The 24,025-nt window shown below is 49.6% G+C and overlaps 1 protein-coding gene across 3 annotated transcripts in view; it reads right to left on the bottom strand.

Moving 5' to 3' along the window:
* LOC134353873 (serine/threonine-protein kinase BRSK2-like) overlaps positions 1–24,025 on the bottom strand; it is a 288,528-nt gene that overhangs the window by 34,552 nt on the left and 229,951 nt on the right. For all 3 annotated transcript variants that reach the window (XM_063062367.1, XM_063062369.1, XM_063062368.1), the window contains 6 exons: positions 16,773–16,889; positions 15,008–15,041; positions 12,850–12,918; positions 11,742–11,888; positions 10,846–10,877; positions 2,977–3,141 (listed from right to left, as the gene is read on the bottom strand). In XM_063062367.1, the coding sequence (XP_062918437.1) occupies positions 2,977–3,141; positions 10,846–10,877; positions 11,742–11,888; positions 12,850–12,918; positions 15,008–15,041; positions 16,773–16,889 (564 nt within the window). The remainder of the gene's footprint in view (positions 1–2,976; positions 3,142–10,845; positions 10,878–11,741; positions 11,889–12,849; positions 12,919–15,007; positions 15,042–16,772; positions 16,890–24,025) is intronic.

Here is a 24,025-nt window from a genome sequence, read left to right as displayed (position 1 = left end):
AGACATCTTTGCCATAGAGGGAGTACAAAGAAGGTTCACCAGATTGAGTCCTGGGATGGCAGGACTTTCATATGAAGAAAGACTGGATGAACTGGGCTTGTACTCGTTGGAATTTAGAAGATTGAGGGGGGATCTGATTGAAACGTATAAGATCCTAAAGGGATTGGACAGGCTAGATGCAGGAAGATTGTTCCCGATGTTGGGGAAGCCTTTTAGGACCGAGATTAGGAAAAACTTCTTCACACAGAGAGTGGTGAATCTGTAGAATTCTCTGCCACAGGAAACTGTTGAGGCCAGTTCATTGGCTATGTTTAAGAGGGAGTTAGATATGGCCCTTGTGGCTACGGGGGTCAGGGGGTATGGAGGGAAGGCTGGGGCGGGGTTCTGAGTTGGATGATCGGCCGTGATCATAATAAATGGCGGTGCAGGCTCGAAGGGCTGAATGGCCTACTCCTGCACCTATTTTCTATGTTTCTATATGGACAAGGAGAGGGATATGGACAAGGTGAGGGATGTGGACAAGGTGAGGGATATGGACAAGGTGAGGGATGTGGACAAGGTGTAGGATAAGGACAAGATGTGGGATACAGACAAGGTGTCGGGATATGGACAAGGAGTTGGGATATGGACAAGGAGTTGGGATATGGACAGGGCGAGGGATACAGACACGGTGAGGGATAAGGACAAGGTGAGGGATACGGACACGGTGCAGGATATGAACCCTGTAAATGTGTAGTACTTCCTGAATGGTGTTGGGGTTCATGTGTGCATGCACCCAGAGTGGGATGGTGGTAGGGAACAAGAGACAGACGGTATCCATTACTGTTCACAGTAATACAGTATAAGGTCATGAAGGTGACATGACGGAGGGCAGGGCTGGGAGATCGGGAGTCCCCTGCAAGGATTTTTAAAAGCCAGTCATTCCCTGATGTGTGCATTCACATTAATAATGTGGAGATTTGGTCTTCCCAATGCTTGCATCAGATATATGACATTCTCCACCACCTGCAGATTCCCCTCCAAGTCACACACTCTAACTGGGAAGTACACCACTGTCCTATCTTCCTTCTGGATTTAAGTGCCAGAATTCCCTCCCCAGCACAGCCTTCACCAGACAGAGAGCAGTGGTTTAAAAATGTGGGTGCCACAGTAGTGTGGAGGTTAGTGCAACGCTAGTACAGCCTGGGGCGTCAGAGCTCCGATTTCAGTTCCGGCGGTCTCTGTACGAAGTTTCTATGTTCTTTTTGTTAGCACGTTGGTTTCCTTTGGGGTTTCTCACACAGTCCAGAGACGGACCAGTTAGTAGGCTAAATGTCCATTATAAATTGTTCTATGATTAGGTTAGGGTTAAAATAGGTGGGTTGCTGGGCAGCAAGACTTGTTCGGTTGGAAGGGTTTGTTCAGAGCTGTATCTCTAAATAAACAAAAATTAAAAACTCACTCCCCAGCAGCACGTTCACCAGAAGGATAGCAGCGGGTTTTACAAGTGGTTGAGCTATTTCCTTCCCCAGCACAGTTAGAGACGGTCTGGGAATGCTGGTCCTGTCAGTGACACCTGGTTCCAGAAGAACGAAGATTGCCCTCGGCAGATTGTTCATCATTCCTGAAGTTACATGACTGATCTACTTTGAAGTCTGCAATCAGGCTCAGCTTTATTGGTACCTACCTGTTGCCCCAGACTCAACCTGCTCCTGGCAGGTGGGTCAGCGCCATGCCGAGGGTGCACTGCACTGTGGGAGGGGCAGTATTGAGGGAACGCCGCACTCCCGGGCAGGGTGGGGGGGGGTGTGAGGGAGTGTCACACTGTCTCACTGTGGGAAGGTCAGTAAGTCACTGTGGGAGGGGTGATGAGGGGATGCCACACCGTGGGAGGGACAATACCAAGTGAGTGACAGCATTGAGAGAACCTTACACTGTGGGAGGGGTGAGGGATTATCACACTGTGGGGGGGAGGTGGGGGATTATCACTGTGGGAGGGGTGGTGGGGGATTATCACACTGTGGGGGGGAGGTGGGGATGATCACTGTGCGAGGGGTGGAGAGGGATTATCACTGTGGGAGGGGTGGTGGGGGATTATCACACTGTGGGAGGGGTGGTGGGGATTATCACACTGTGGGAGAGGGGTTCAGAGGGATTATCACACTGTGGGAGGGGTGGTGGGGATTATCACTGTGGGAGGGGTGGAGAGGGATTATCACACTGTGGGGGGCAGTGAGGGATTATCACACTGTGGGAGAGGGGTTCTGAGGGATTATCACACTGTGGGAGGGGTTCAGAGGGATTATCACACTGTGGGAGGGGTGGAGGGGAATTATCACACTGTGGGAGGGGTGGGGAGGGAGTATCACACTGTGGGAGGGGGTTCAGAGGGATTATCACATTGTGGGAGGGGCGTTCTGGGGGATTATCACACTGTGGGGGGTGGGGGATTATCACACTGTGGGAGGGGGGTTCAGAGGGATTATCACACTGTGGGAGGGTGGTGGAGGATTATCACACTGTGGGAGGGGGGTTCAGAGGGATTATCACACTGTGGGAGGGTGGTGGAGGATTATCACACTGTGGGAGGGGGGTTCTGAGAGATTATCACACTGTGGGGGTTGGGGGATTATCACACTGTGGGAGGGGGGTTCAGAGGGATTATCACACTGTGGGAGGGGGGTTCTGAGAGATTATCACACTGTGGAGGTTGGGGGATTATCACTGTGGGAGGGGTGGAGAGGGATTATCACTGTGGGGGGTGCTGGGGGATTATCACACTGTGGGAGGGGTGAGGAGGGATTATCACACTGTGGGAGGGGGGGTTCTGAGGGATTATCACACTGTGGGGGGGGTTCTGAGGGATTATCACACTGTGGGATGGGCAATTGAAGTTTCTAGGAAGGGGCAAGTGATGGACTAGGGATGAACAGATCTGGGGATTTGCTGGGCCTGGATGGGCATCCAGGTGCAAGGGTTCATCGGCGAGCTACTTACTCCTCAAACAGCAGGTCCTGCTTCAGTTTGTTCTTGTCTCGAAAGCAGCCAAGGGAGTTCATGCTGTCCAGGACGTCAGGGTCAATGTCGCTCACCGACTGGAGCCGACAGATCATCACTTTCCGAGCGATGGGCTGTTCTGGTTCAGGCTCGTTCCTGCCTCCTCTGTAACGACACACTGACACCCTCAACTTCACATGGACAGGGTGGGGTACCCGCCACGCCCCGCCATCGCACTCACCCTCTGCACATGTGCTTGGAGCCAGTGTAAAGCAAAGCAGAGCAAAATGGCTGAAGTAACTTCCTGGGACACGAAGTCCAAGGGGGAAGGATTTTGTTTCCAAGAAAGGAGTCAAGGAGGATTAGTGTGAGGGTGAGGAAGATGATGATTTGGATCGCATATAAACACAAGAGATCGTGCAGATGCTGGAAATCCAGAGCAACACACACAATGCTGGAGGAACTCAGCAGCTCAGGCAGCATCACTGGAAATGAAGAAACAGTCGATGTTTTGTGCCGAGGCCCTTCATCAGGTCTTGGCCTGAAACGTTGACTCTGTTCCTCTGCATAGACGCTGCCCGAACTGCGGAGCTGCTCCAGCAACATGTGTGCGCTAGATACGTTAAGCTCTCGGACCCTCTGTACCTGTGACGCTGCTGCAGGTAAGTTTCTCATTGCCCTATCCACTGCACTCACGATGGTAACCTGGACTTTGACTTGCAGAGGGGGAGCAGGGGTAGTGAAGCTCGTTGTCTGTAAAGCTGCTCGCAGTAGAAACCCTGATCACGTTTACACAGCGCTGCGTGTGGTCTTGCAGAGCTTTGATCTGCTGCGGGGGCAGCACGTTTTTCTCTCAGTACAGTTCCGGTTCAAAGTTCAAAGCACATATTTGTCACCATGTACTACCCTGAGATTCATTTTCTTGCGGGCATTCACAAAGAAACACAATAGAATCAATGAATATCTGCGCGCGCGCGCACACAGAGACGGACAAACAACCAATGTGCAAAAGACAAACTGTGCAGATACAACAAGTCAATAACCAGAAGAATGAATGAATAAATAATATTGAGAATGTAAGTTGTAGAACCCTGTAAAGTGGGTCCACGGGTTGTGGAATCAGTTCCGAGTTGAGGTGAGTGAAGTTCAGGAGACTAATGGCTGAAGGGTAGTAACTGTTCCTGAATCTGGTGGTGTGGGACCAAAGACTCCTTCCTGATGGCAACAGCAAGAAGAAAACATGCCCTGGATAATGGAGGGTCCTTGATGATGGATTTCTGGCAGCAGTCCTTGTAAATGTGCTCATTAGTGGGGAGGGCTTCACCTATGATGGACTGGGCTGTTTCCACATATGTTTCATCGGCTTTTCCATTCAAGGGCATTGGTGTTTCCATACCAGCTGTAATGCAACACAGATCTACTGGCAAGATGGCGCTGGCGAAACAAGGCGACATTTTACTGGCAGCAAACAAAACTATTAAGTATTGTATTAACTACTTTTTCTGGATTACAATCACTGCAATCTGCAGCCTGCAATTTCCCTCTGGGAATTGTGCTTTTGAACCATCTGTACGATCTGGCATTTTGCAGTATCCTGAAGGACTCAGCACACTGGACTCTCAAGAATGCAAGTACGGCCATGGCAGGTATTGCTGGATCAAGTGCAAAATACGAACCAAAATTTAACCAATTTAAGCGCTGAGCCAGATTAAAAAGATTAAGGTGTCGATCCAAGGATGAAGGACGACCTGGTGTTCAGCTCATTACTTCAAGAGACTTTACTTGCCTCAGCACTGAACTGGCTCAGCGGCTGTGGCCTGCAGCCATCGGGCTCCTGGACCAGCTTTAGCACTGAACTGGCTCAGCGCCTGCAGACTCACTTTTGGGGACTCTGCAGTTCATGTTCCAAGTGTTACTTGTTTTTTTCTCACATTGGGTGTTTGATGGATTTTGTTGTGTGGAGTTTTTTTTGTGGGTTCTATTGTGTTTCTTTGTTTTGTGTCTGCCTGCAAGAATACAAATCTCGAGGTTTTCTATGGTAAAGATACTTCGATAATAAATGTACTTTGAACTTTTGAGTTAGGATACTCTCCACTGTGCAGTTATAGATGTTTGTCATAGTTTTAGAGGACACGTCAAATCTGTGCAAACTTCAGCATGTCAGTGGGGTGAACAACTTCCTTGACTCTAAATCTTCCCGAGTTTGGCCTCTTCTAGAATACAGTAGGCATTCTAGTTTCCTGCATAACAAGGGATAAACTTCCAAATCAGTGATTGGAGACTGCCCTACAATAAGCAGACAGGATGACATGACCTGCAATCTCTTGAGTTTAGAAGAACGAGAGGTGATCACACTCAAACATACGAGACCTCACTAAGCTGGATGCCAGGAGGGTATCCCCCGCAGGGTGGGGCTGGAATCAAGGGTCACCCTCTCAAGAATAAAGGGTTGACCATTCACCACTGGAGTGCGAAGAAGACTTCTTCACCCAGAGTGTGGGGAATCTTTGGAATTCTCTCCCCAAGCTCTGTCACTGAGTTATCTTCAGGACAGAGACTTAAAGTTTCTCAGATACTGAGGGGGAGGATAGGGGTTTAGTGCAGGAAAGTGGTAATAAGCTAGAAGATGAGCCATGATCTCATTAGAACGCGAAGCAGATGGAGGGACTGAATGGCCTGCCTCTGCTTCTGAGTATTAAGTTAAATATTCCCTCTCACTGTAAACACGGGCTGGTTCTGATGGTCAGCATGGAACAGCTGGAGCCGAAGGGCTTGGTCCTGTGCTGTGTGACTCGAGGGCCCCATGACTAAGTAAATCCCACCTGCTTTTTGTATACAAGCAGAGCTTTGAGGTAGGAGGACTGGTGGGTGGGCAGGGGTGAGCAGCTTGCAGTGTGGAATCCCCCAACTCCCAAGTGCTTGGTTTTGACTACTTGACCACGACAAAGGGGGAGGGGAGGGGAGGGGAAAGGCAAGGCAGGAGGAGTGGAGAGAATTGAAGGGGGAGAAGCGAAGGGGGGAGAAATGAAGGGGGAGAAGCAAAGGGGAGGAGAAGTGAAGAGGGGAGAAGTGAAGGGTGAAGAAACGAAGGGGAGAAAAGTGAAGGGGAAGCGAAGGGGAGGAGAAGCGAAGGGGAAGAGGTGAAGGAGGGGAGAAACAAAGCGGAGAAATGAAGGGGAGAAGGGAAGAGGGAGAGAAAAGGGGGAGAAGGAATGGAGAGAAGAGAAGGGAAGAAGGAGAGGGGAAGGGAGAGGGGAAGGGAGGGGGAAGGGAGGGGAAGGGAAGGGGAAGGGAGAGAGCAAGGGAGGGGGAAGGGAGAGGGGAAAAAAGAGAAGGGAAGGAAGAGAGGGAAGGAAGAGAAGGGAAGGGAGAGAGGGAAGGGGAGAAGGGAAAAGGAAGAGGAAAGAGGGAGGAGGGAAGAGGGAGGAGAAGGGGAGAAGGGGAGAGGAGAAGGGGAGAGGAGAAGGGAAGAGGAGAAGGGAAGAGGAGAAGAGAAGAAGGAGAGGGGAAGGGAAAGGGGAAGGGAGAGGGGAAGGGAGAGAAGGGAAGGAAGAGAAGGTAAGGGAGAGAAGGGAAGGGACAGAAGGGAAGGGAGAGAGGGAAGGGGGAGAAGGGAAAAGGAAGAGGAAAGAGGGAGGAGGGAAGAGGGAGGAGAAGGGGAGACGGGTAGAGGAGAAGGGAAGAAGGAGAGGGGAAGGGAGAGGGGAAGGAAGAGAAGGGAAGGGAGAGAAGGGAAGGGAGAGAGGGAAGGAAGAGAAGGGAAGGGAGAGAGGGAAGGGGGAGAAGGGAAAAGGAAGAGGAAAGAGGGAGGAGGGAAGAGGGAGGAGAAGGGGAGAAGGGGAGAGGAGAAGGGAAGAAGGAGAGGGGAAGGGAGAGGGGAAGGGAGGGGGAAGGGAGGGGGAAGGGAGGGGAAGGGAAGGGGAAGGGAGAGAGCAAGGGAGGGGGAAGGGAGGGGGAAGGGAGAGGGGAAGGAAGAGAAGGGAAGGAAGAGAAGGGAAGGGAGAGAGGGAAGGGGGAGAAGGGAAAAGGAAGAGGAAAGAGGGAGGAGGGAAGAGGGAGGAGAAGGGGAGAAGGGGAGAGGAGAAGGGAAGAGGAGAAGGGGAGAAGGAGAGGGGAAGGGAAAGGGGAAGGGAGAGGGGAAGGGAGAGAAGGGAAGGAAGAGAAGGGAAGGGAGAGAAGGGAAGGAAGAGAAGGGAAGGGAGAGAGGGAAGGGGAGAAGGGAAAAGGAAGAGGAAAAGGGAGGAGGGAAGAGGAAAAGGGAGGAGGGAAGAGGAAAGAGGGAGGAGAAGGGGAGAAGGGGAGAGGAGAAGGGGAGAGGAGAAGGGAAGAGGAGAAGAGAAGAAGGAGAGGGGAAGGGAAAGGGGAAGGGAGAGGGGAAGGGAGAGAAGGGAAGGAAGAGAAGGTAAGGGAGAGAAGGGAAGGGACAGAAGGGAAGGGAGAGAGGGAAGGGGGAGAAGGGAAAAGGAAGAGGAAAGAGGGAGGAGGGAAGAGGGAGGAGAAGGGGAGAAGGGTAGAGGAGAAGGGAAGAAGGAGAGGGGAAGGAAGAGAAGGGAAGGGAGAGAAGGGAAGGGAGAGACGGAAGGAAGAGAAGGGAAGGGAGAGAGGGAAGGGGAGAAGGGAAAAGGAAGAGGAAAGAGGGAGGAGGGAAGAGGGAGGAGATGGGGAGAAGGGGAGAGGAGAAGGGGAGAGGAGAAGGGAAGAGGAGAGGGGAAGGGAAAGGGGAAGGGAGAGGGGAAGGGAGAGAAGGGAAGGAAGAGAAGGGAAGGGAGAGAAGGGAAGGGAGGGAAGGGAGAGAAGGGAAGGGAGAGAGGGAAGGGGGAGAAGGGCAAAGGAAGAGGAAAGAGGGAGGAGTAAGAGGGAGGAGAAGGGGAGAGGGGGAGAGGAGAAGGGAAGAAGGAGAGGGGAAGGGAAAGGGGAAGGGAGAGGGGAAGGGAGAGGGGAAGGGAGAGAAGGGAAGGGAGAGAGGGAAGGAGGAGAAGGGAGAGAGGGAAGGGGAGAAGGGAAAAGGAAGAGGAAAGAGGGAGGAGGGAAGAGGGAGGAGAAGGGGAGAAGGGTAGAGGAGAAGGGAAGAAGGAGAGGGGAAGGGAGAGGGGAAGGAAGAGAAGGGAAGGGAGAGAAGGGAAGGGAGAGAGGGAAGGAAGAGAAGGGAAGGGAGAGAGGGAAGGGGGAGAAGGGAAAAGGAAGAGGAAAGAGGGAGGAGGGAAGAGGGAGGAGAAGGGGAGAAGGGGAGAGGAGAAGGGAAGAAGGAGAGGGGAAGGGAGAGGGGAAGGGAGGGGGAAGGGAGGGGGAAGGGAGGGGAAGGGAAGGGGAAGGGAGAGAGCAAGGGAGGGGGAAGGGAGGGGGAAGGGAGAGGGGAAGGAAGAGAAGGGAAGGAAGAGAAGGGAAGGGAGAGAGGGAAGGGGGAGAAGGGAAAAGGAAGAGGAAAGAGGGAGGAGGGAAGAGGGAGGAGAAGGGGAGAAGGGGAGAGGAGAAGGGAAGAGGAGAAGGGGAGAAGGAGAGGGGAAGGGAAAGGGGAAGGGAGAGGGGAAGGGAGAGAAGGGAAGGAAGAGAAGGGAAGGGAGAGAAGGGAAGGAAGAGAAGGGAAGGGAGAGAGGGAAGGGGAGAAGGGAAAAGGAAGAGGAAAAGGGAGGAGGGAAGAGGAAAAGGGAGGAGGGAAGAGGAAAGAGGGAGGAGAAGGGGAGAAGGGGAGAGGAGAAGGGGAGAGGAGAAGGGAAGAGGAGAAGAGAAGAAGGAGAGGGGAAGGGAAAGGGGAAGGGAGAGGGGAAGGGAGAGAAGGGAAGGAAGAGAAGGTAAGGGAGAGAAGGGAAGGGACAGAAGGGAAGGGAGAGAGGGAAGGGGGAGAAGGGAAAAGGAAGAGGAAAGAGGGAGGAGGGAAGAGGGAGGAGAAGGGGAGAAGGGTAGAGGAGAAGGGAAGAAGGAGAGGGGAAGGAAGAGAAGGGAAGGGAGAGAAGGGAAGGGAGAGACGGAAGGAAGAGAAGGGAAGGGAGAGAGGGAAGGGGAGAAGGGAAAAGGAAGAGGAAAGAGGGAGGAGGGAAGAGGGAGGAGATGGGGAGAAGGGGAGAGGAGAAGGGGAGAGGAGAAGGGAAGAGGAGAGGGGAAGGGAAAGGGGAAGGGAGAGGGGAAGGGAGAGAAGGGAAGGAAGAGAAGGGAAGGGAGAGAAGGGAAGGGAGGGAAGGGAGAGAAGGGAAGGGAGAGAGGGAAGGGGGAGAAGGGCAAAGGAAGAGGAAAGAGGGAGGAGTAAGAGGGAGGAGAAGGGGAGAGGGGGAGAGGAGAAGGGAAGAAGGAGAGGGGAAGGGAAAGGGGAAGGGAGAGGGGAAGGGAGAGGGGAAGGGAGAGAAGGGAAGGGAGAGAGGGAAGGAGGAGAAGGGAGAGAGGGAAGGGGAGAAGGGAAAAGGAAGAGGAAAGAGGGAGGAGGGAAGAGGGAGGAGAAGGGGAGAAGGGTAGAGGAGAAGGGAAGAAGGAGAGGGGAAGGGAGAGGGGAAGGAAGAGAAGGGAAGCGAGAGAAGGGAAGGGAGAGAGGGAAGGGGAAGGGGAAGTCAGTCCTGGGGCAGGGTCGCAGAGCACTAGTCCAGAATGCAGATGTGGTACCAGTTGATCTAAACCCCACCCAGGGGAATATAGCTGTGAGTGGTTTACTTCTTATTGTGTGTGAAGTATTTACCATCTCCACATCCCAATGACCCTTTCCCAAGGGCAAAGGTCCATCCAGATAGGGGTCCAGAAAAGTCCGGATAAGCACCAGCAACACGGCCCCTCCCGAATCACAGACCTCCCTCTCTCTACCACTCAGTCAATAAAGGAAGGCAGACACAAGAGACAGATGCTGTATTCTGAAGCAAACGGTCTGCTGGAGGAACTCAGCAGGACAGGCAACATCTGTGAGGGGGAATGAACAAACGACAATTCATACTGAAACCCTTCACCTGAACTCTATGAAGGATCTTGACCTGAATATGCACTTAGAGTATCCTGAGCATTTTTCGGCCTTTTATCTCAGAAGGGATGTGCTGGCACTGGAGAGGGTCCAGAGCAGGTTCACGAAAATGTTCCTGGTAATGAAAGAGTTAACTTATAAGGAGAGTTTGATGGCTCTGGGCCTGTACTTGCTGGAGTTTAGAAAATAAGGGGGAATATTGAAAGGCCCAGATAGAGTGGACATGGAGAGTGTTTCTTACGGTGGGAGGGTCTAATACCAGAGGGCAGACAGCGCTGAGGAGGAATGTCCTCAGCCAGTGCGTGGTGAATCTGCAGAATTCATTGACACAGACGGTTGTGGAGGCCAAGTCACTGAGTGTACATAAAGCAGAGGTTGATAGATTTTTGATTAGAAAGGGTGTCAAAGGATACGGGGACAAGGCAGCAGAATGGAGTTGAGAAGGATAATAGATCAGCAATGATTTATCCATCTGTGGAGCAGATTTGAAGGGATTCTGACCTATGTTTTATGGTCTTATGTAAATACCGACTGTCCATTTACTTCCACGGATATCTGTTGACCTACTGGGTTCCTCCAGCAGATTGTCTTCCTCAACAGAGGAAGGATTTCCTTTCCCCATGTACAGACGGAGACTACCCCTTCCTGGCCCCTGCTTGGGGAACGCCAGAGTGCGGAGATAAATGCAGCAAAGAAAATGGATCAGTTGCTAGTGTGTGGTCCCCCAGGATCGGGTCCTCAGGGTCTCTGGGAGTTAACAATCAGCAACACAGCTCAGACACCTTCATGGTTTGGCTTGCGGAGTCTTGGGCTGAGAAACCAGCCCCTCCCTCTGTACTGGGGTGAAGGGAAGAGGGGAAGGAATCACCCTGAATCACAGGGCAGTCAGATCTGAGACCTGCCTCTAGGTCTCGAGCTGCATGGTGGATACTTACTGATACCAGGAGTGCTTCTGAATCTGTTCCAGCTGTGGGCAGCGATGAGTCACGGGAGAGAGAGAAAGGAAAGGAGTTTAACAAGAGAATTGAGATTAGAAGCTTTCCATTGTAGAGAAATCTTGGATTGTGGCAGCGTCAGGAGGGAGATCTCCAAAAGCAGTAAACACTTCCCTGCCAGGTAACTCACATTTCATAAACTGGTGGGGTAAGCCAACAGCCTTCTCCAATGAGGTTAAACTAATAATCTTCCCCAATGTGGTTACACTGATATTCTTCCCCAATGAAGTTAAACTAATGATCTTCCCCAATGGGATATACTGATATTCTTCACCAAAGGGGTAACAGTAATAATCTTCCCCAGTGGGGTAACAGTAATAATCTTCCCCAGTAGGGTAACACTGATAATCTTCACCAGTGGGGTAACAGTAATAATCTTCCCCAGTAGGGTAACACTGATAATCTTCACCAGTGGAGTAACGGTAATAATCTTCTCCAGTAGGGTAACACCTATAATCTTCACCAATAGTGTAACATTGACCTTTCCCCACTGGAGTAATTCTGATAATTTTCTTGGGAGAAAAGTAATGATCCTCCCTGGATTAACATTAATGGCCTTGCGGCCTGCCTTCATGGGGTAATACTGACTCCCTTCCCCACAGAATAATGCTGAATCCCACCCACATGGCCTCCCCTCCCCTCATGGCCTAACTCCGATTTCCCACCCTGTAGGGTAATGCTGATTTCCCTTCCCATGGAATAACACTGATTCCCTTCCCCAAGGGGTAACTTTGATTCCCATCCCCAAGGCTAACACTGATGTTGTGCCTCCTAGCTCAGCGATGAGAGACCTATCTGTAACAGGGGTAGAGACGGTCTGAGGCAGGGAGACTGACCGACAGGCGTTTCTCTGCATCCACCTCGATCATGCCCCGCAGCAGGCCCTGGCAATCGGGGGGAATGAAGTGAGGCATGTGGAAGACCCCTCGCTTCACCTTCTCCAGCAGCTGCCGAAGATTGTCGTCGTCGAAGGGCAGCGCACCCTACGGAGGGACAGGACACCAGTCATTCCACCCTCGCAACCCTCCCCCACACTCCCCACCCCTCTAGTGAGACTCCCCTCCCCCAAACTCCCCAACCCTTACAGCGAGACTCCCCTCCCCCACACTCCCCACCCCATACAGTGAGACTCCCCTCCCCCATACTGTGATACTCTCCTCTCCAACACTCCCCTCCCCCAAACTCCCCACCCCCATACAGTGATACTCTCCTCTCCAACACTCCCCTCCCCCACACTCCCCACCCCATAGTGATACTCTCCTCCCCCACACTCCCCACCCCCATACTGTGATACTTCCCTCCCCCAAACTCCCCAACCCTTACAGTGAGACTCCCCACCCCATACAGTGATACTCCCCTCCCCCAAACTCCCCACCCCATACAGTGATACTCTCCTCTCCAACACTCCCCTCCCCCACACTCCCCACCCCATAGTGATACTCCCCTCCCCCACACTCCCCACCCCCATACTGTGATACTCCCCTCCCCCAAACTCCCCAACCCTTACAGTGAGACTCCCCACCCCATACAGTGATACTCTCCTCCCCCAAACTCCCCACCCCATACAGTGATACTCCCCTCCCCAACACTCCCCTCCCCCAAACTCCCCAACCCATACTGTGATACTCCCCTCCCCCATCCAATGTTACGTCCCTCCACCACCCTGGGACATTCCCTCCCCTCACTCTCTCCTCCCCCATCCCTCCCCGCCCGGTCATGATGAAAGGTCTCAGCCTGAAACATCGGCTGTTTATTTTCCTCCACAGACGCTGCCTGACTTGCTGACTTCCTCCAGCATTTAGTGTGTGTTGCCCTCTGTTTGTCAGGACGGGCAGGGGTTTGGCAAGTGCCAGTGCATTGCCGGTGCACTGGGGCGTCCCTGGAGACAATGGGCTGCTCGGCCCAGGGCTGTCTAAGGTAGCACCCCAGGATCCTGCTGCTTACCACCAGAAGTGCAAAGAGGATGACACCACAGCTCCACACGTCTGCCCGCCGCCCGTCGTACTTCTCTCCCTGTCATCGGAAAACAGAGAGGTCAGTGGTGCCCACTCACCAGAGACCCCTTGGCAGTCAATTCCTTTCTCTTCTTCCTCCACTTGTATCAGCCTGTTCCTTGAAGAGAGGTTTGGCCGCTGCTGACTAGAACAAGAGGCCATGACTCCGTGATGAGGGCGGTATGTTAGCGTAGCGGCTAGTGTTACACTTTAGAGTGGCACCAATCTTGTTGTTGTTTCTCAGAAGTATGGACACTCTCCCCATGTTTGTGTGGTTTCATCCGGGTGCTCCGCTCCGGTATTCTCCCACATTCCAGAAAGTGCACAGGATAGTAAGTTGTGGGCATGCCATGTTGGTGCCAGAGTCAAGGCAACACTCACAGGCCATCCCCTCCTCAGCACAACCCTCAGACTGTCGGCCATTGATGCCAATGACACATTTAACTGTCCGTTTCAATGTTCTGATGTGTATGTGACAAATAAAGCTAATCTTTATAAGCTTATGATTCAAAGGCACTGACAGGATGCTGAGGGGGCTGGGGATTTCTGGAACTACTCAGTAATCATACTGATTGTCTTAGCGTAACAGGCCAGACATTTTGGACTGAGATGGAGAGAATATTTTCCCAGAGGATCATGAATCCCCTTTCCCTCCAGGGCTTTGTTGTTGACTATATAAGGGCTGAAATAATATTCTTAAATGCTGAGAACAACAGATGGGAAAGTGGATGAGGTACAAGATTGGCCTTGAATTTTCTGAATGGTGAAGCTGGCTTGAGTTGCTGACTAGCCAAGTCCTGCAAGCATTTGCTGATATTTTTTCAGCCCTCTACCACATGAAGTGGGAGAGCAAGGCCACATACATACAGTCAGCCTGGGTGGATTTCTTTACAGTAACTGAGGGATTCTGTTGCAGTGGCCTTCCCACCCTTTTTCCAACTGAGGCCTAGCCAGCCTCTAGATTTGCCTACCAAGCACTGCCAGCTGGGCAGTTGTGGAAGAACCGGTCGTGGACTGAACAGGCTAAAGCACCAATCGGAACAAGAATGCTGCTAGTCTGGTTCGCCAGCTCATTGGTGAGACTGATGGCAGGGGAGCTGCGTTGCCTCGATTTTTACACGTAGCTGCTTAGGAGAGGAATGGCAGAGGCGATGTGGGAGAGAGCTGGGCTGGAGGCTGGTCCCACCGTAGGTGCTGCCCTCCAGTTTTCACTCAGTGGAAGAGAAACCGGACCGGGACAACATCCCATGTGCCATCAATCTACAGGCCATGCTTGGGCTATATTTTTGTTTGTGACTGTACATTTTTCTGCTCTATGTGCTGGTGGCACTGTGTTTTTGACCTTGGCCCCAGAGAACACTGTTTTGTTTGGCCATATTCATGTATGGGTGACCAACAATTAAACTTGAACTTGAACTTGAAGAATTATAGCCATAGTCCTTTCAGTCTAGAGTCTGGAGAAAAGGTGCTGCACCCACTTCCACCAGTGTGAGGATCTGATTGGCCCTAGACAGGTACAGATAGGAAATACATTTGATGGTACTGAGTTTTGGAAATGGCTTTATAAGGTATTGGTCAGACCACCTATGGAATCCTGTGAGCGGGTTTTGGGCCAGCTACCTAAGGAAGGATGTGCCTGCCCTGGGAGGTTCCAGAGGATCCCAGGAATGAAGGGCCTAACATGTGATGAGCATTTAGTGTCTCTGGGCCTGTACAAGATGAGTTCTGATGGATGAGGAGGGATCTACTGGGTACTGAAAGGCCTGGATAGAGCAGACGTAGAGAGGATGCTTCCACTAGTCACAGAGTCTAGGACTAGAGGGCACAGCCTCAGAATAAAACAGCACCCCTTTAAAACTGAGATGAGAAGGAATTCCTTCAGCCAGGGATTCATTGCCACAGACAGCTGGGAAGGGCAAGTCGTTGGGTACATTCAAGGCAGAGTTTGATAGGTTCTTGATTGGTAAAGGGTTATGGGGAGACAGAAAGTAAATCAGCCATGATGGAATGGCGGAGAAGATTCAATCGGCCAAATGGTTTAATTCTTCTCTAATGTCTTACAGAATCAATATGCAACAAAAGAAGCCCAGAGACAGAATAGAGCTTACCCTGATGACCTCTGGACAGGCGTAATGCGGAGACCTACAGAGAGAGCAGAGTATAGGGTTGTTAAATGCAAGACAACCTGATAACAAGATATTCAGTTTGATCCCTTCCCATTCGGAAAGTGGAGTACACCAGTGACCTCTCGCCCACGCACACAGGAAGTTCCTGACATCCAGCCACGTTCCCCATCAGCCAGCCGCTGCTTTTGACCCTGGCAATCTGTCCTTGCAAACAAGGGGAAAGGCTCCACTCCTCTCTCACCTTCTGGCTGTGGTTCAAACCCACTGCTGATCACCACCACCTCCCCCCCCGCCCCCACCACTCCGATCATGGACCTCAGTCTGGCAGCACCACCTCCCCCCCGCCCCCACCACTCCGATCATGGACCTCAGTCTGGCAGCACGCCACGTCATCCAGGAGCAGCAAGTTGATCCCAAACCCGTCATCACTCCCCAGTGGATGTGAAGCCTCCTAGGCAGTTGGACAGTTCGCCCAGGAACTGATACATCTCCCAGCACTGAATCGTTGATCACTGTGCGTTTGGCATCTTTCTGTGTGTTTCCTCTCCAAAAGAAAATCTTCATTCGTAATATAAACAGTGAAAACAACTGGGAACTGGTGTGACATTCAATGTGCCTCATGATTCAACACATTCCATGGACTCCGGATAGGAAAGGTTTAGAGAGTAAGAGAAAATGGAAGTGGAACTACCTGAGATAGGCACCTTGTTCAGCATGGATTAGGTGGGCCGAGAGGCCTGTTTCCATGTTGGATTACTCTAAAGCTCAGATTTCTTCCTCTCCGCTTTCAGATTTCTGAATGGACCATGCAACAGTTCGGCCATACACCTGGGTTGAGATGGGTCTGGTAATGAAAGGGTTCATGGAAAGTGAACTCAGGAAGATCCCAGAGATATTGGGAAAGTTGGAGAAAACAGGAAGGATGTTCCCACCCCTTGCAAGACCAGCTCTGCTGAGATTTTACATGGCAATAGTCAGGCCACATTTGGAGTATAGTGAGCAGTTTTGGGCCCCTTATCTATGAAAGGATATACTGGCATTGAAGAGGATCCAGAGGAGGTTCACCAGAACGATCCCAGGAAAGAAGGGGGTACCATTTGATGGTTCTGGGCCAGAAATTGCCAGAGTTTAGAAGAATGAGGGGGATCTCATTGAAACCTACTGAATATTGAAAGGCCTAGATAGAGTATAAGTGGAGAGGATGTTTCCTATAGTGGGGAAGTCTAGGACCAGAGGGAACAGCCTCAGAATACAAGGTTGTCCCTTTGGAACAGAGATGAGGAGGTATTTCTTTAACCAGAGGGTGGTGAATGTGTGGAATCCATTGCCACAGACAGCTTTGGAGGACGAGTCATCGGGTATACTTAAAGCAGGGGTTAACAGGTTCCTGGTTAGTAAGTGAGTCAAAGGTCACGGGGAGAAGGCAGGAGAACCGGGTTGAGAAGGATAATAAATTAGTTATGATCGAATTGCGGAACAGACTCAATGGGCCAAATGGCCTAACCTGCTCCTATGGTTTATAGCATTATGGACACACAAAGAGGGGTGAGCGGCCAATTCAGACCCCAACGTCGTCTGAGATGCTCCCAGTGTAATCCCTGCTGCAGCGCACAGCACAACCGGGGCACAGCAAGCTCCCACCAGCAGCAATGCAGTAAAGGCATGGCTGTTCACTGGCTGATTGCTGAACGATTTGACCCCAGGACACCAGCTCTGACCCCCAAGTATTTACAGACTGCCCTCTTACCCACAACTGGTCTCCAGGAGGCTATCACCAACCTGGAGGGAAGCCATTCCAAAATCCGCAATTCGGATGTTGTTCTTTTCATCCAGGAGAAGGTTTTCTGGTTTCAAATCTCTGTGGCTGCAAGGTATTAGAAAGTAAATTACAGCAAGCTGTACAGTCATATACATGCACAAGAAATTCTCAGATGAGACTGTAAGACCATTAGAGACAGGAGCAGAATTAGGCCATTCGGCCCATTGACTCTGCTCTGTCATTTCATCATGTCTGATGTATCAACCCCATTCTGCTGCCTTCTCCCAGATCCTTCATGCCCTGACCAATCAAGAACCTACCAACCGATTTTCTTATAGAGCTGCACGACAGTGTACTGAAGGGAATTGATGCAGTTTTAAAGGAAAAGGGTAGTTCACATCAAATATTGATTTGATTTAGTTTTTTACTGTTTACTGCTCTTTACAGTAATTTTTTTGGTATTTTGCAACTTTTCATTTCATTATTTTTAAAAACATCTTTAAACAATTTTTTAAACATGTGCCTAAGACTTTTGCACAGAACTGTAGGAGAAAATGGAGCACTTGGTGGTGGTGGAGTTGGGGGGGGGGGGGCGGTGTCTACACAGTCACAGGGAGAATATGCAAACTCCACACAGACCATGCCAGTGGTCAGGATCCAATCAAAGTCTCTGAAGCCGTGAGGCAGCAGACCGACCAGCTACACCACTGTTCCTTTTGAGTTTGAATGAATCTCTGAATCAAGTCATGCTGGGGGAAGCTGAGTCACCAGTAGGGTTGCCAACTGTCCCGTATTAGCCGGTACATCCTGTATACTGGGCTAAATTGGTTTGGACCGCCCTTGTCCTGTATTCCCCCCGCTAAGGTAGAGTGTTCCTATGAAACCGTTCGTAAGCCGAAATGGCATAAAGCGAAGAAGCAATTACCATTAATTTATATGGGGAAAATTTTTTAGCATTCCCAGACCCAAAAAATAACCTATCAAATCATACCAATCCATATACTACTAAAACTCTCATGCTCTGTCTGTCTGTTTGTCTGTTTGTGACCTCCAATTAGCGCAAACGGTGCATTACAGTGGCACTTTTTTTGGCTAAATCAAATCAAAATGCACTAACTTACAGATTGCAGGCAAAGTTCAGGGTTATATATTCATATAAAATTGCTCATTCGCAAAGATCAACAGGCTCCCTTTTAACCCGAGAGCCAATCGGCCATCATGGAAATCAGGACGCGACAGCCCGACGCATGTGCACAGCCAGCCTCAGCAGCGACACCTACTGGAGCAAAAGGGCAGGGCAGCTCTATTCTGCTAATCACCATCAGCATGTGCAGGATTGGGACAGATCTAACTGCCACCCACCAATAAGAAGATAATTAAATCTTACTGTAATGATGTACTTTGAAACACCCATAAAACCCTTTGCTGCAGTCAAAGGACAACGGTGACTATATCACGTCCATTTAGGAGAGCGGCAACCACATCATCAAGAATAATCAGCATCCTTTGGTGTTACTGCTTCGTATCTTCTATCCAGCATTAGGGTAAAAAAAAATGGTCAGCCTAATTGTGCCGCGTGGAAAGGGAAGGGGGACATTATGGTCAAGAGAAGACACCAAACATTGTCGAGAAGCGGCAAGGAGAGGGAGAGAACAAGAATCGGATGAGGCCAGGGCTGCATCAAAGAGTCAGGACAAAAAAAGACGAGAGAAGAAGAGACAGAGGAGGAGAGGCATGCACGTCTCCAGGATCAGAGACAAACAACAAACAGCAGAAGAGATTAAGAGACAGGGGATGAAAGGACTGCACATCTCCAGAAAGATAACAAGAGGCTCAAGGGTGGCAGATAAACCAGAAATGATGCCATCAAAAGTGTTCTTTGTTAAAGAAGGAGGAGCTATATTTGCTTTGCTACGCGTCATTCTGCTTTAATAAACTGAGGTTTTCTACTTCAGTTTCCAAAGCAAAGCGATACCAATAGCATTCAGGAAAATTTAATGTTCATTCTGGTCACATCAGACTGCACTACCCTTCTCTCAAAGGGTGACCCAACGGGTCACCCCATTGTCTAGTAACGCATAGAACCTAAAATAACATTAACATATAGTAAAAGCAGCAATAATATAAATACACAGCCTATATAATGTAGAAATAATGTATGTACAGTGTATCAGAATCAGGAAGATTAAGCCAAAAATGATTTGTAGAAACAAATCAGCACATACACGCATACCCACGTCACTTATGCACACACAGGTGCCTGCCCAACGCTTCATGGTCATGGTAGTCTTTCTTGGGGTAAACACAAGTGTACTGTATTTGACTGCTACTTTTGTCCCTTATTTGGGAGGGAGAAAGTTGGCAACCCTAGTCACCAGGGACAACAGGGGTCAGGGGTCAGGGGTCCAAGACCCAAAAGGATTTGTTACAGTTAAGGTGGGAAAGATGAGAGAAAAGAGAGAGAAAGAGAGAGAGAGAGGTTTAGAGTTAGAATGTGCTTAGGAATAAAGAAGATGTGAGAGTAAACAGTGAGCAATTCTCAAGGAGTGGATGAAGAATATTTGTGGGGCAGTAAGTTTGGTTACACAATGCCAGAAACAAAAATGATTTAAGTTCAGATCAATGTGGAGCAGATTATTTTTACCCACGTTCCTCAGTTTTTACTATCATACAATGTAGAAACAGGCCACTTGGCCGAACTCGTCCATGCCAACTGTGTTGCCCAGTGAGCTAGGTCCCAACTGCCCTGTAAATCTCTTCATATCTAATCACTTCTCTGATTTGATGTGCCTGCCTCAATCACTATTCCCGGCAGCTTATTCCAAATATGCACCACCTTAGGTGAAGAAGCTGCCCCTAATGTCCCTTCCCAATCTCTCACCACTGGTACGAAACCTGCACACAGTGGCCACTTTATTAGGTTTCTCTTGTAGCCACTGGGTGATTGTTCATGGTCTTCTGCTGCTGTAGCCCATCCATTTCAAGGTTTGACATCTTAGAGATGCTCTTCTGCACATCACCGTTGTGATGTGTGGTTATCTGAGTTACTGTCGCCTTCCTGTCTGCTTGAAACAGTCTGGCCATTCTTCTCTGACAAAATGGTTTCACTCACAGAACTGCTGCTCACTGGATGTTTTTTGATTTTTCGCTCTATTCTCTATCAACACTCGAGACTGTTGTGTATGAAAATCCCAGGAGATCAGCAGTTTTTGACATACTCAAACCACCCCGTCTGGCACCAACAATCATTCCATGGTCAAAGTCACTTGGATCACATTTCTTCCCCCATTCTGATGTTTGTTCTGAACAACAACTGAATCTCTTGACCATGTCTGCATGCTTTTATGCACTGAGTTGCGGCCACATGATTGACTGATTAGATATTTACATTAACAAGATGATTGCGGTCTTTCATTGATTCCATTATGGTTATTGGACTGAGTATGCCTGCAAGAAAGTGAATCTATTTACAAATATGGTGATGTATATGCACGTTGATAATAAATCTACTTTGAACTTTACAGGTGTACCTAATAAAGTGGCCACTGTGTAGATCCTCTCATTATAGTTCTGATCAGAAAACTTGCCTCCTCATTTTGGAGCAGGATTTCATTTTTCTCTGGTGTTTTATAGGCAGTGTAACATCTTCCAAATGACTTCAACAGCAGTGTAACACACAAAGTCTGTTTGCACTGAGATTTCAACCTCACTGGCCTGAAAAAAAAACATTCGTATACACCCAGTGGCCATTTTATTAGGTACACCTGTATGCTTGCGTGTTAATCATATATCTAATCTGCCAATCATGTGGCAGCAACGCGATGCATAAAAACATGCAGACATGGTCAAGAGGTTTAGTTGTTGTTCAGATCAAACATCAGAATGGGGAAGAAATGAGATCTAAGTGACTTCGACCGTGGACTGATTGTTGTACCAGACGGATTTGAGTATCTCAGAAACTGCTGATGTGGGATTTTCACACACAACAGTCTCCAGAATTGAAATGAACTGAATTGACTTTATTTCTTACATCCTTCACATATATGAGGAGTAAAAACCTTTACGTTATGTTGAGCTTACAGAGAATGGTGCGGAAAACAAAAAACATCCAGTGAGTGGTGAAAACGCCTTGTTAATGAGGGCCAGAGGAGAATGGCCAGACTGGTTCAAGCTGACAGGAAGGTGACAGTAACTCAGATAACCAGGAATCACAACAGTGGTGTGCAGATGAACATCTCTGAATGCACAACACGTTGAGTCTTGAAGGTGGATGGGCTACAGCAGCAGAAGACTATGAACATACAGTCAGTGGCCACTTCATTAAGTACAGCAGCTGTGTAACATGGTGTCCATGTATGTTCCCAGAACAACTAAATTTTAAAGTTTTCCAGACCCCACCCTGTTTAAAGTATGAAATTGAAACTACATTGTAAGACCTGCGATCTCCCCTGGTCATAGATACAACCTCACACATGTCTTGGCCATGTGAAGGTCACAGTCTAGGCACCTGTCCTGTTCCAGAGCCACTGAGCTGTACAGAGGGAAGCAGGCCATTCCAGAGAAATACGACCTGCCCTCGCACCCTTCTCCTCGCTCCTTATCTACGCAGTCGCCTTCCTGTACGATTCTGGTTGGCATCTACAGGGTTAACCCTGCCTGCTGCCGCCTCCCACTAGCTCTGAAGCAAGATGAGGTTACAGTGCGAGTTGTGCGTGGGGCTCCAGTGTAGATGGGAAATGGATCCCTGATTAAAACACAGGCCACATTCACCACCCAGCTCTGCTGACATGTCTACACCATCAGAAATCTTATTACACAGCCCCTGCAATGTAATTACTGCAAGGCGTGCAGGCTTGATTTGAATAAAGCATTAATCTAACGCTGCCTCACTGGGACTGATCTTACAGCAGTGCTCACCGAGTCACGTCTGCTTCCCTAGTCCCTCGACAGTGGGCGGTGAAGCAAGTGAATCTGGCATTTGGTGGAATTTATAGACTGATTTAAGGGGAATTTGAGTAAACACACAGGAAGGGAGGGGGTGTTAAACAGAAGGATGGGGTTAGATACGGAGCAAATATAAGACTGCTGTGTAGCTCAAGCTAATGCCTTGACCAGAAGACTATAAGACATAGGAACAGCAGTAGGTCATTCGGCCCATCGAGTCTGCTCTGCCATCTGATTTACCGACCCTCTCAACCCCATTCCCTGCCTTCTCCCCACAGCCCTTGATGCCATTACTCATCAAGAACCTATGCAGCAGAGAAACAGGCCGTTTGGTGCATCAGGATTAGTCTAGCTAATGCTAACCTAGACCAATCCCATTTTGCCTGCACATGGTCTATATCTGTCCAAACCCTACCTGCCCGTATGGCTGCCAAAATACCTCTCCAGTGTTGCTATTGCTGTCTGCTGCACAGACTGATGGGGTAGTTTAGAAGGATACTGAATGGCATGTTTGCCTTTATTAATCGAGGCACTGAGTTCAAAAGTCAGCAAGTTCTGTTTCAGCTTTATGAAGCTCTAAATATGCCGGTTCTGGGGTATTGCGTTCAGTTTTAGGCTTTGGAGAGGGTGCAGAGGAGGTTTATCAGGATGCTGCCTGGATTAGAGGGCATGAGCTATAACGAGAGGCTGCACAAACTTGGGTTGTTTTCTCTGGAGCGTCGGAGGCTGAGGGGAGATCTGATAGAGGTTTGTAAGATTGCGAGAGGCACAGATAGAGTAGACAGGATCTTTTTCCCAGGGTTGAAAGCTCTAATATTAGAGGGTGTGTATTTAAGGTGAGAGGGGGTAATTTCAAAGGAGGTTTGAGGGGGCGATCTTTTTTTACACAGAGAGTGGTGGGTGCCGGGGATGCGCTGCCTGGGGTGGTGGTAGAGGCAGAAACATTTGGGACTTTTAAGCAACACACATCAAAGTTGCTGGTGAACGCAGCAGGCCAGGCAGCATCTCTAGGAAGAGGTACAGTCGACGTTTCAGGCCGAAGCAAGGTAGAGGTCAGTACGCCAGACTACAACAGCACCCCCCTTATCGGCGGGTTTAATAATAAGGTTAGGATTAGTGCGGAGGGAGTGGAGAGCAGAGCGTTCTGAAGGAGTGAGGTTGGAATGGGGACAAGGTGCGGTGAAGTCGAGACGGTTGATGTCCCGTCGGCAGTTTGCGATAAAGAGATCCAGAGCAGGCAGAAGACCAGAGCGGGGTGTCCATGAAGAAGAGGAGGGTTAAAGACGGGAGAATTCCTGTTGTTTGCGGGACTTTTAAGAGATGCTTAGATAGGCTCAGGAATGTGAGGGAAATGGAAAGATATGGATATTCAGTAGGCAAAGGAGATTAGTTTAGTTGGCCATTTGATTTCTAATTTAATTGGTTCAACAGAACATTGTTCCTGTGTTGTACTGTCCTCTGTTCTCTCACATCCATTACTGCCCCCAGTAGTGTGTTCCAAGTACCTCACACTCTCTGTGTAATACTTTTGCCTTACACATCTCCTTTAAACTTCCCCCCTCATCTTTAACCTATGGCGTATGGGGGCCATGGTCCCAGTGCAAGGTGATGGGAGTAGGCAGTTTAAATAGTCTCATCACAGACTAGATGGGCTGAAGGGCCTATTTCTGTGCTGTACTTCTCCATGACTCTGGTACAGGCAATGCTATGTTGGCACCGGAAGCATAGAAACCCTTGCGGGTAGCCCAGCACAATCCTCACCGATTTGATTTGACGCTGAAAGATGTACATTGATAAGTAAAGCTAATCTCCTAATCTTTATTTTCATCCTGGATAAAGAGTCTGACTCTCTTTTCTATCTATGTCTATTATAATTTTAAATAGCTCTCTCCGGTCTCCTCTCAACCTCCTTCACTCCAGGGAAAGCAAGCCCAGCCTCTCCAATCTCCCCCCATAACTAAAGTCCCCCAATCTGAGCAACATTGTGGTGAATCTCCTCTGGACTCCCCCCAACACAACACACCCTTCTTCTAAGATGGAGACCAGAACTGCACATCAGTACAGGCAGACCAGTCTTTTATAAAGTGCAGTGTAACAGCCCAACTCTGATCTTCTGTGTAGTGGAGGCCGAGTGCAGTGGACAGCATTCGTGCTACAGCAAGGTAACTCTCCCTCCACCTACACTGACAAGGCAGGTGGTGGTTCAGAATAAAGTGTTGAAAGCCAGAAACCTTTACACAGGGCATCATCACCATCACTATGTGCTGTGTTGTATGACGTGGATGATCATGGTCTTG

The sequence above is a fragment of the Mobula hypostoma genome, chromosome 11 (assembly GCF_963921235.1).
Source record: "Mobula hypostoma chromosome 11, sMobHyp1.1, whole genome shotgun sequence".
Lineage (NCBI taxonomy): Eukaryota > Metazoa > Chordata > Chondrichthyes > Myliobatiformes > Myliobatidae > Mobula > Mobula hypostoma.
The sequence above is the reverse complement of the archived record's forward strand: the minus strand, read 5'-3'. Positions and strand labels throughout refer to the sequence as shown.